This window comes from Cervus elaphus, chromosome 18 (genome assembly GCF_910594005.1).
Source record: "Cervus elaphus chromosome 18, mCerEla1.1, whole genome shotgun sequence".
In the NCBI taxonomy this organism is placed as follows: domain Eukaryota; kingdom Metazoa; phylum Chordata; class Mammalia; order Artiodactyla; family Cervidae; genus Cervus; species Cervus elaphus.
The window spans coordinates 72,452,697-72,465,357 of record NC_057832.1 but is presented as its reverse complement, the minus strand read 5'-3'; the positions used below and the strand labels follow the sequence as shown (position 1 = coordinate 72,465,357).

The following is a 12,661-nucleotide window of genomic DNA, read 5'->3' as shown; positions in this document are numbered from 1 at the left end:
TGGAGCTTTGAGCTGGGAATGATTTTGAGACCATGTCTGAACTTGATAAGAAAAGTTACACTAATTGCTTAGTGATGTCTGCCTAAGTGAAGAGACAAGGCCTGGCAATATATGTGTTACCTGTTTATACATTTTTTATCTCCATCTTGCTCTGGTTTGATACCATCTCCAGTCATTACATTTTTGAACACCTGTTTTATATTAAACATTGTGTTGGTTGATTTAAAGTACACAAATATGAAAAAAAATGAGATTGTTCCTGCTCTCCCAGAGATGATAATATAGGAAGGAAGAATTAAAATCTATGTAACTTGAAGCAGAATCACTCAAGTTTCACCAAGAAGTAAAAATAGGGCATTCTGAGGGTTAACCAGGGTAAATAGAGCTTTAGTCAAAGAGATCAGAGCATATGTCCCAGAGGTGAAATTTTCTTCTGGGTCATGAAGAATAACTAAGATTTCCACAGGCAGACTAGATGTAAAAGGAATTCCACAAAAACAGAGTGACATGAATACAAATGAGAACGGGCCTTGTTCAGTCAGGAAACTGCTTGGGGGGAAGATGGGAGGAACAAAATAGTGCTGAAGGCGATAGCTGTCACTTCCGGAGGAACTTGCTTGTCTGGAAAAGGCACCTTTAATATATTCCCCACAAATTTATTCATTAAACAGAATCACCCGATGTTATCTGCAAGCCCTTATGGCTTAGAATCCTTGAATTCAAACACTTTTGGCATTTATTTGACCTGTTTGGGCTGAGTCTGGCTGAAGCGCAGGCAAGGAACTCTGCAAACTTTGTGCAAAAATGTAACCTACGTCTCAACAATTTGATCAGCAATAAGGACAATCAGTCTTCCCACACAGGTTTCTTAGAAGAGTTAAACATATGGTGGTTATTACAGTGCTTGGGACCAAGTGGGTTCTGAAAAAGCATTAACTGATGAGTGAGAGCTATGGTCCTGGAGGAGGAAATGGCAGCCCATTCCAGTAGTCTTGCCTGGAGAATCCATGAACAGAGGAGCCTGGTGGGCTACAGTCCATGGCGTCAGAGTTGGACACGACTGAGCGTGAGCACGAGACTTACGGAACCAGAGCAGGACTCTACAGCTTCGGTTTTCAGCAGTGCTTATCGGCCTCTGCTGTTCCATTTACTTAGCAAACTTTTGCCCTTGTGTCTTAAGGTTTAGAATCCTCTTCTACCAGGTGAACCATAAGAGATGCTGCTAAAAGAGCAACAATCATAGATGGATTGTTTCCCTGATGGCTGCTTGCCAGGCAAGGTGCTTCTATAAGCACAGGTCTGCTGACCCTCTCACCCAGGTGTTCAAAACAAAGCACTCCATGGAACATCCACAGAGAGTCCAAGTTGAATACTGAAATTACACAAGTGAATATAGTATGCCACAGTTGTTGTCACTTGTTACTTCCAAAAAGCAGTGTTTCATGTTTTTTGAATAAAACAAAAGTATAATGATTGCTCACAAATCTCCTAAATTAGTCTTAAAACAGATCTTACCATCAGCAAAGGCATACTTTGCAGTATCTATGATACTGCAGGTTCTTCTCTTGCCTCACCTGGCTTTGCTGAGGGCACCCTGGGGCTATGCCTGAGACCAAGCCTGGAACCAAGTCATTCATCCCCAACTCCCATCCCAAAGGCATTTTTGCTTTTAACCTAATTTAACAGATTCTCAATAAATCAAGATGTTGGCCCAATAGGATTTTTTTTTAATTGGAAGTGGATACAGAGAATATAATTGACCAAATGAAGTTGGCTGCCAGTGGGAAAACAAATTCAAATCTTGCCAACAAATAAGTGAACTTCCATCTGTTTTAGGAATGAATTTGGAGAGAAATCCTAGACTTATGAAGTGGTGGTCATCAACCATCTCCACCCTTTTCCTCTGTCCTATGGGGGCTTGGGGGATTGGGGGACTAGGGGGTTAATAATTGTAACAATGAGAATGCTAGATGCTGGCCCTATTTCAAAAGCTCCGTGGATGTGCAGGGGCAAGGTTTAACCAGCTTGTGGTAGGAAGAGGTACTGGAAGGTAGGAAGAAAAGAGAATTAGTATTCTCTGAGCACATAAGTGGCAGTTACTCCCCTAGCCATATGAGGTTGGTATTATAGCCAGATTGCGGGGGGCGGGGGTGGGGGGACAGAACTCCTGGGGCCCCGGGGGGCAGGGCTTAGAAAATTGAGACACATATTTATTGTTCTTTTCTTAAACGGACTGGTCCTGCCTAAGAATTGGATTGTTGTTGTTGTTGTTGTTTATTTGTATTTAATCTGAACATATTTCAAAATTTAAATGGGGGTGTGTATGAGATCTCACACCTATAGCCACAGTAATTGGTCTAAAGGAAAGGACTTGGGTCTGAAATGAACCGATCCTAATTCTTTCCTAGGATTTTATTTTCTCTTTTACATAGTATTTCTTTCTTTTCTTAAATTTATTTTTAATTGGAGGATAGAATTTGGTTTTATTAAAGAGAAAAGAATGTCATTTCAAAGCTTTGGTCAGTTAATTTGTGTTTTCAGGAGCACATGTCCTTTGTTTGGCAGAGTGGGTTCATAAGCTTTAAAAATGTCTAGAACTTATGTGGTGTAGGAAATAAGAGGGATAGCTCTTCAAATTCACAGGAATTTGAAGTTCAAGAGGGGATTACAGTCTTGGTGGCTTTCCAGGTGGTGCTAGTGGTAAAGAACCCATCTGCCAATGTAGAAGAGACAGGGTTCGATCCCTGGGTCCACTGGAAGATCCCCTGGAGTAGGAAAAGGCAACCCATTCTAGTATTCTTGCTTGGAGAATTCCATGGACAGAGGAGCCTGGTGGGCTACAGTCCATGGGATCACAAAGAGTCGGACACGACTAAAGTGACTTAGCACACAAGGTCTGAGTAGAAGGAGAAAACTGGGAAGACAGGGGTAAGTCCCTGTCTAAGGAACACATGGCCAGTGAGAAACCCTCCACAAAGGGAGACCCGCTGATGTTGGTGTTGGTGTTACATTTTTAATTAGTTGCTTCTTCTGTGTCATGATCTTCAACCTCCCAGTAAAGTCTGCTCTATACAGTAGACTTTCGTGGGTAGAACTTGGGAAGAATAAAGGCACTGAACGGTGGAAGTGAAGTGGGGTGAGTAGGAAGGAATGAAGAGCAGTGAGAGCAGGAAGTAAAATGCAGGGAGATATTGGTCAGGGCTTCAGAGGAGGTGGGACACGGGAGTAGACGTGACCATAATACATAAAAGATGGAGGCCCTCAACTCCAAGGTGCAGGAACCCACAGAGGAGGACAGTCCTGAGGGCGGGGACGTCGGGTTTCCAACTGGATGTGGAAACATGTGCCAGAGAATCAAGTGCAGTGTGAGGCAGAAGCTGATGCCTATGGGAATAACTTGGTGGGTAACACATAGTTAAATGATTAACTTCACTGAAATGGAAGAATGTGAACAACCTATTTGGTCATAGAACTGAAAGGGACATTAATCTTAAACTCAAAAACCTTACTTCTTTTACTGCATTCCATTCTTTCTCTTAGAAATAACAGCTGATATTTATTGAGTCCTTACTATACGCTCAGCCTTATGTTATGCTGAGGCAGATACTATCATTCTCGTTTTATAGCTAAGGAAACTTAAGTTCAGCAAGAATATAAAACATGGTAGAGATTACAGAGCAAACAAAAGACAGGACCGAGATTTAATTACCCCAAAGTCTCAGTTCTTAATGACATTTTTTTTTAACCCCAGAAGAAATTTTTTAACCCCAAAGTCTCAGTTCTTAATGACAAGCCATAGAGTTTAGTCTGATGATATAAATTGAGTTGCTAGATAACACAGATGGTTACCTATGGACTAGCTGCTATTATTACTCATATTCTCAGTGATTTATTGGCTTTCCAGTGTAGGGAGAAGGAGGGGTTTGTTTTTTTTTTTTCCAACTATCACCTATACCATCAGGAAGCAAAATGAAAGGGTAAGTTAGACTATTCATTTTGACAAGATATTCAGGACTGAATAGTGCCAAGCATAAGGGAAATCTAGCTCTTTTCAAATGAATCCCAAAATCTGCAGAAGAAAAAGATGACTCACAGGAAAGTTCTTTAAAAGTATCTCTTTATTTACTAAAAGAATATAATCTGGCACATCTATACAATCCATCATGCAAAAAATATGGTAGGCATTTCATAAGCAATGCAGAATTTCAATATCTGTACATTTGCTCAAATAAAAGATAAACAAAGGCTGAAAAGTGACAGCTTGGGATTAAAGAATACAGAAGGAGCCAGCTTTCTTCCCCAGGATCATGACTTCCAATGCCAAGAAGCACAGACAAGAAAGCACAGCCACGGTTTCAGCACTACCACTGAAGTTGACAGACTGTATTGACAGACAGGTGAGGACCATCATTTGTGGGTTGATCCACTGGAGGCCACTACCTCATGCTCAGTTTCACTGTGTGTCCGAATGGCTGTGGGCAGCAAACACGAACATATCTGTATACAAACAAGTGGGCTTCCCAGGTGGCTCAGCGGTAAAGAATCTGCCTCCCAATGCAGGAGATGCTGGTTCCATCCCTGGGTTGGGAAGATCCCCTGGACAAGGAAATGGCAACCCACTCCAGTATTCTTGCCTGGAAAATCCCACAGACAGAGGAGCCTGATAGGCTACAGTCCATGGGGTCACAAAAGTGTCAGACATTACTTAGCGACTAAACAACAATACAGGTAGGAATTACCTATCGAGTTAACCTAATTCAGGTGGATGAGACTCTACCAGCCTAAGGAAGTATCCTTTTGCTCAGGCACCAAGCAGGGAGCTAAGAATTACAATTGCTTCCTTAAGGAAGTTACAGTGATTTTCTTCTGTATACTAATTAAATTTCCCCAAAATACCATCATAAAGCACATTGTAAATAAACTGCTCAATAGCATGATGGGCACTAAACTCTGGTGCTAACTCAACTTGCAAAGCTGTGGTTTGTCGGAAGTAAACGTGGAGAAAGAGAGGAGAAGACGACAAGCCGTTTACAATCAGATCCCAAAGGCTGTGGCTCAGGGCACACACCTCCCTTTGACAGACATCCCAGAGAGTTTTTCTGGCTGTGGGATGCTCAAGGCAACCTCTGCTGTGCACTGATGGCTCTCCAGGCTCAGCAATAGCAATCGGAACCCAGTAATCCCTAATCTTCATCACAAAAGGAAAGAGTGGGAGTTGTGAAGCCCACTTTCTAAGTAAGCAAACAGAGGCTTTTCAAGGTTATGCCATATAGACTGAGGACCTGCAACTAGCTATATTCAGGACAGGCTTGGAGATCAGACCTGCCCAACAACAAACCTGAAGTTTTCCACTGCACCAGACTATTTCCGAAGGGATCAAAAGCTATTTCTGACCTTGAAACTCTCCTTACCATTTTTGTGAATTTAGTCCCAAAGTAAGAACTCCAGGGAAACTTACGGAAGGGCTAAAAAATGCCACCATGAAGAAAGGTAAGTTACAGACTTCTATGCTGCCCACAGCTGTGAGATCAATTGGGCTCCCAAAGAGACTTAGATATGTGGTCTATTGGGAAGATGACCAGAAATTTTACTTAAAGATACATCTAACCTTATGGAGAAAAATCAGCAAATAAGAAATTCAAATTGGGTTCAGCATTTTATATTCTCCTGAAGGAGGCCCATGAGACTAAACGGACATCTCCTGGGTGAATGTTAAAGCAGGAGACTCTGAGGCGTGGGCATCCCATTGACTCCTGGCATTGTCTACTGTGAGTGAAGATGAAGGACTGGAGGAAAGCAGAGCCAAAATGCATCTCCTCCCAACTCTCTAGGCCCGACAGTGAGGCAATCAGGCATAAGGCTTACAACGAGAAACAAAATAAATACTTGAGAATTCCCTGGCAGGCCAGTGGTTGGGACTCCACACTTCTACTACCAAGGATCTGGGTTCAATCCTCAATCAGGGAACTAAGACCCTACAACCTGTGCAGCAAAAAAAGAAAGAATGAAGACAAGGGTCTTTATTTTTTACTTGGACCTGCTTTGTGAAGCCGAAGTTCAGAAGTACCTATGAACACAACTCATCAGTCCTCTTTGCCCTTTAAGATTGCATCATTTAAAAGTACAACTTTTGTTTGGAATGCATTTACTTTGAAAATTCTGTTTTTTGATGAATTTTAAATATTTGTATTGAAAATCAGAAATGATGTTTTAAACAGTGCATTTCTTAAAGACAGTGATTAATATTAAACCGATATTTTCATTGAGGCAAGTTAATTTCCAGGGATGAAAAAAGTGTCAGTGGGAGGAATTTCATTTTTTCTGAACAGGTTGCATCATTTTAACTTTGGTCCAATTTAGACTTTTGAAAGATCTATACCGATAAAAGCCACAGGAGACAACTCTTACTTGTTTGCCGCTAGAGGCTGCCCAAAGCCTATGATTGATGGATCTATAATAGAATAGCAAAGGGGAAACTCACATACAGTCTTCACCATGCCTTGGTGGAGTCAACAACGATAGTGCCAGCCTCAAAGGCCTCCAGAGTTCCTGGAGACATAACCGGCTGTGGCTGGTGAGTGTGCAGAGGCAGCTGAGCAGGCCTCTCCTTCACTCCCTCTTCCCCTTGACCTATTTTCTGTTCCAGTTATGTGAGATGTTCTGAATCTTTTTCATTTTGATCCTCTGATCCAGCATCTTGTACCTTGCAGGATGCTCATCAGTTTTCTTTGGGACTGAAGGCACATAGGAGCTAGATGCATAAGCAGGGCGTTTAAAGTGACGCAGAGGAGGCTTGATGACTGGAGCCATGCAAAGGAAGACAGACAACGGTTAGCCTCACCAATGACACAGCGTGCCTAAATCCTGTGGGCAACCTCCTGGCCCCTAAACACATTTGTTTTCTTTAAAAGCAGGAAACAAACAGGGTTGAACTCTCACTAGAAACCTTATTGCAAATAGATGAATAAGCACATTCTTACCGTGGCCATTCAATTGAAATAAATAAAGACAAATGCCTAGAGAGAGACAGTGATGACCCTAGAATACAAAGATTCGGTGACAATGAATGGATGAATTTAAGGAAGTGAGAGCGAGCAGTGGTGTCACGTAGGGAAGGAGTAAACAGGCAAGCGCAGCCGTGTGGTTAACCAGCGCTTAGCACTGTACGTAAGCTTCTGTGTTGCAAAGCAGCATGCGATCCTGGAGAAGCACATCACCACTGAGAAAATATTCACAAAGTCCATGTATAAAGGTCTTGTAACCAAAATATAAGAAAGAACTTCTTAAACTCAACAAAAGGAAACAAAAACCCCAGTTTAAAAATAAGGGCTTCCCTGGTGGCTCAGTGGTAAAGAATACGCCTGCTCATGCAGGAGACACAGGTTCGATCACTGGTCCAGGAAGATGCCACATGTCGCAGAGCAACGAAGCCCGTACTCCACAACTATCGAGCCTGTGCTCTAGAACCTGGGAGCCGCAACTACTGAGCCCATATGCCGCAACTACTGAAGTCCAAGCGACCTAGAGTCCATGCTCCACAACAAAAGAAGCCACCGCAAGGCGAAGCTCACACACCACAACAAGAGAGCAGCCCCTGCTTCCCACAGCTAGAGAAAAGCCCACAGAGTGACGAAAACTGGCACAGCCAAAAATAATACATATTTTTAACTGTAAGTAATATTAAGCAAAAATCTGAACAGACTCCTTGCCAAAGAAGATACACATACAGCCAAAAAGCATGGGCAAAGATGCTCAACAATTTTTGTCATTCAGTAATTGCAAATTAAAATAACAATGATGTATATACACTACATATCTATTAGGATGTGGTACTGTTGAATGAATAAAAGCATATATACATCTAATCTTACATTATAAAAACATACAAATGTGTGCATAGGAAAATCTAGGAGAATGTACATTTAAACCATAGCAGTGATTATCTCTGAGTAGTATAAACATGGCAATTTTATTTCTTTTTGGTTGTATACATTTTCTATTTTTTCTACGATGATGAAGTTTCAGTGATCACATTACTAAAATTTTTTTTAAAGAAACATACTACTTTTATTCTGTTACAGTACTACTTTTAAAAGAAAACATACTATTAAAAATCTCTTCAATAGAATCAAGTATCAGAGCTGTTGAATAAAATCATACATAACAGAAAGTCAGGAAAACTGAGTTTACTCTGAGCTTTAGTCCTAGACCTTTCAGAGCACTCATCGCTGAGTATACTTTTCATAGCCTAGAGATTAATATTCATTCATCAACTTCTTAAAGAACTTTCTGTGTGTCCTGAACAAAAGAGGCAGAAACCTCTGCCCTCGTGGGGCTTTCATTTCAATGACCCCCTCTGAAACCTGTGAGTGTTTACAGAAGAAAGTGTTCAGTCATAATAAGTGATGATATTACTACAAGCTGCATACTACCCACACCAACTTTGCTTTTAGAATTTAGACTAACACATAGTTAAGATCTTCGGCAAACGGTCCCGTAGTGACATAACAATGTATATACAGAATAGATGATTTTAAAAATATCTCTGAAAGTTTCATTCTGTTTCTTGGGGTAAACAAGAGATCACAGCATAAAATACTCTATGAACACATATAAAAAGAGTCCTGTTACTGTGGAGAATGGAAGAGAAACAGGTGAGGGCTTCGAATTAAAAGCTGATTGTCCCACACGTCTGGGCTAGCTGATTTACTGCTCTTCAAGGCACAATCCCTCTCCATATTCATTCTATTTTCACTACTCAGCATGAACCCAGCCAAAGTATTATTGAATTTCCCACTTCTCAGCATGAAGAAACATTTACCGTTTGCTAGAATTCTGATTGTCAGAACAGAATTTCTCCTTGCCACTGGAGCTGCTGCAAATAGCCGAACCCGCTGATAGAGATCGGCTCCCCACAGAGACTGTGGGAGTACTTATGTCTGCTGTCACCCTCACTCAAAATGTGGGAAAAAAGAAGGATTCACAAGTGCTGTTTGTACGCACTGATTGCCTCCCCCCTCTACAGGGGAATGTGATTTGATGACTGGGCAAGACAGCAGCACCTGGGATGAGGGCACCATTTTGATTTTAATGAGGAGCTTTCTTTTGGGGTGATGCTGTGGCCACTTAAGGACTCTTCGTCTTTTGGCTATTCCTGAGCTATTTCTAGAAGGGGGGTCGGTCCTTTCCCTTTCAATAACTGGATGCCTCCCACAGTTGAGCCCAAGCAGTAGTCTTACAATCTTCCTCCACTCCCCCACCGCAAAACCCTCCCCGCTCAGGCAGAGAAGAACCAAATTGGGAACAGAACCCCTTTCCCTTCATATGCTTGATTATCAGCAAGTTGGACCTTTTCCCTCTTGGGGACACAAAGTCTGCTGTTGTCTCCTAGAGCAATTTACTTGGAGAAAATTACCTCATTAGCTAATGCAGATTTGACAAAGGCACATATCTGCAGTGAACTTGGGAAAGTCATTCTCTATATTACTGAATACTTTCAAGTGTGCTTAGGAAAAGAATAGTTCCAGACAAAAACTGACACATCATCCTTTATTTGACAATTATACACAATGTTTCATAGAAGTGATGCTCTTTTAGGAGTTTTAGTCCCCATTTGTTTAAATCTTATTTTTTCATAAACGCAAAGGTGTTTTCATTCTCATTCATTCTTCCCAAAGAGCCTATGACTTTCACCCTTTCCCCTGCCAGCATCAACCTTTTATTCTGTCTGTCTCTAAGACCACTTTGCTCAGTAGCTACCTTTTTTTCCCTGTAGGAAACTAATGTAGAGAATTCTTCAGAAAATAGATAGAGATTTATTCATATATTGAATTAATATAGCTGTTGGTTGGATTCAGATGTTGAAATATGAATGAAGTTTTTTGAGTTGCTTGTTTGATTGTGTATTTACTGATTCTCCAAGTACCCTTCAATCAAGCTGTAAATGTGGTCAGCGTTGCTGGGGGAGCAAGGGGTTCCTCAGTCAGATGTAACTGGGTTAAACTAGTATGTTCATGGCAGGATTTCTCCGAGACGTAAATGAAGGTGACGTGGGTTGTGAATCCCTAAGAATACCCAGTGGCATGTGGTTTTCTCAATTTCTTTAAGCTAAGGAGCCCCCTTTAGATCAGGAGCATATCACACTTTCACAAAGACTGGGTTGTTAATTCATCATTCTTGTTACTATCATATCATGTCATGTATTTTATTAATTCAGTATGCCCTGTTGTCTGCACAGACAGCAGGCAGAAAGAATGGTGGCTAGTACTCACCTAATCTAGGTGCAGCCTAATTTCTGTGGTTAAATCAAAATCTGCATTAGAACTCAACTCTGTGTTTTTGGTCCCCCACAACCGCAGTGCCATCTTTTGGAACCACTGCATTGGCGGCGGCAGCAACTTGGAGAATTTCTGAAACTTTGCTGCAGAACACTGCCTCCAAAGACAGAAACTTGGTTCACTTTTAGCCTCTGAAAAATTCTAATATTGGCCCCTTTTTAAAAAAAGGAGACAGAAGTGTTGAGCATGTGTTTTCTTCTCTTTCAAAGATAATGCCATTACATGATCTTGAAAAAACCTGGACACATTTTCTAACTTCATTTACACACATCACATACACTAAAACTAACAAGGTAAAAAATAATCTTCTTTTGCCTCTTAAATGCTGTTTTACATGGAGAACAAAATCTCATTGCCACACATTACTTTTCTGAAATCCATGTCTATTGGTATCTATCTGAAATTTGATGCAAAGTCCTTATAAAAATGCACAAAAATCATCCATGAGTTTTGAATTGCAAGGGATTGACACATTAAAATTCATTCCATGGAGGATGGAATGATGTAAGAACTGAGTCTGTGATTTTTATTTCAGGATCTCCAATGAGAAAATTACATATCTGACATACATCATATACTAGGCATGATGCAAAGAATTTAATATGAACCAGCCTTTAATCTTCACTACAATCCGACAGGGAGGCACTATTATCACCTCCTTTTTGAGTGAGGAAACTGAGGTGTAAAGAGCTTAAGAAAAAGTTTACACACGCATGTTAGAAGTCTTGACTCTGGGTTCGCAGCCAAGTGGTCTGAACTCAGACCTCCAATAGTTAAAATTACCTGAGACCTAAGTTCAGGGTGAGTTTTAATGAGTATTATAACAAGTTAAAATATATTCAAGTATGTATCAGTGATACATAGGATTCTTGAGCACCCTTATTAGTAACCATAATCATATTTCCCCCCAAAGCAAAAACAAATCACACCCCATTAATACAATTTGTGTGGTAATGGCTCAGGAAGGAATTGCATAAAGGTCATGGCTAACAATCTCTTAAATAATAGTTGCTTTTGTCTCTTCCCTTAGCTATTCAGGGTTGGAAGGCTAACAGCTATTCCAGAAGTCTGAGCATGGGAGACAAGCTTTCAAGTCAGGGGAGCCCCACGGTCTTGAATGAAACTTTTAACTTGGTGGTTCTCACCCCTCACTGCATATGACAACCACCTGGGGAGCTTTTAAAAATCTTGAGTATATATGGAAGCAACCTAAATGTACATCAACAGAGGAATGGATAAAGAAGATGTGGTACATATATACAATGGGATATTACTCAGCCATAAAAAGAAATAAAATTGGGTCATTTGTGGAGACATGGATGGACCTAGAGAGTGACATGCAGAGTGGAGTAAGAAAGAGAAAAACAAACATCACATATTAACACATATATGTGGAATCTAGAAAAATGGTATAGATGATCTTATCTGCAAAACAGAAACAGAGATACAGATGCAGAGATAAATGTATGTATAGTAAAGGGAAAGAAGGGAAGGGAGGAATTGGGAGATTGGGATGGACACATATGTACGATTGATTTCTTGTTGTTTAGTCACTCAGTTGTGACTCTTTTGCAACCCCCATGGACTATAGGCCACCAGGTCCCTCTTTCCATGGCAAGAACACTGGAGTGGGTTGCCATTTCCTCCTCCAAGGGAGCTTCCCGACCCAAGGATTGAATCCATGTCTCCTGCATAGACTGGCAGATTCTTTACTGCTGAGCCAGCAGGGAGACCAAGGTCCATCTAGTCAAAGCTATGGTTTTTCCAGTAGTCACGTATGGATGTGAGAGTTGGACTATAAAGAAAGCTGAGCACCAAAGAACTGATGCTTTTGAACTGTGGTGCTGGAGAAGACTCTTGAGAGTCCCTTAGACTGCAAGGAGATCCAACCAATCCATCCTAAAGGAAATCAGTCCTGAATATTCATTGGAAGGACTGATGCTGAAGCTGAAACTGCAATACTATGGCCACCTGATGCAAAGAGCTGACTCATTGGAAAAGACCCTGATGCTGGGAAAGGTTGAGGGCAGGAGGAGAAGGGGCTGACAGAGGATGAGATGGTTGGATGGCATCACCGACCTGATGGACATGAGTTTGAGCAAGTTCCAGGAGTTGGTGATGGACACGGAAGCATGGCGTGCTGCAGTCCATGGGGTCGTAAAGAGTCAGACATGACTGAGCGACTGAACTGAATTGAATGAGAACATACAGCACAGGGAACCCTACTTAATACACTGTGGCCTGAAAGGGAAGGAAATCCAGAGGGAGGGGCCACCCGTATAGGTACTGCTGATTCACTTTGCTGTGTAGTAGAAACTAATGCA

The 12,661-nt window shown here is 41.3% G+C and overlaps 1 protein-coding gene across 4 annotated transcripts in view; it reads right to left on the bottom strand.

Moving 5' to 3' along the window:
• Nucleotides 1–4,134: 4,134 nt before the first annotated feature.
• Nucleotides 4,135–12,661, bottom strand: part of PDE1C (phosphodiesterase 1C) — a 517,220-nt gene continuing 508,693 nt past the window's right edge. For 2 of the 4 annotated variants that reach the window (XM_043872059.1, XM_043872060.1), the window contains one exon: nt 4,135–6,800. In XM_043872059.1, coding sequence (XP_043727994.1) covers nt 6,631–6,800 — 170 coding nt within the window. In that variant the 3' untranslated portion in view covers nt 4,135–6,630. The remainder of the gene's footprint in view (nt 6,801–12,661) is intronic. The other 2 variants (XM_043872065.1, XM_043872064.1) reach the window with 1 other exon arrangement.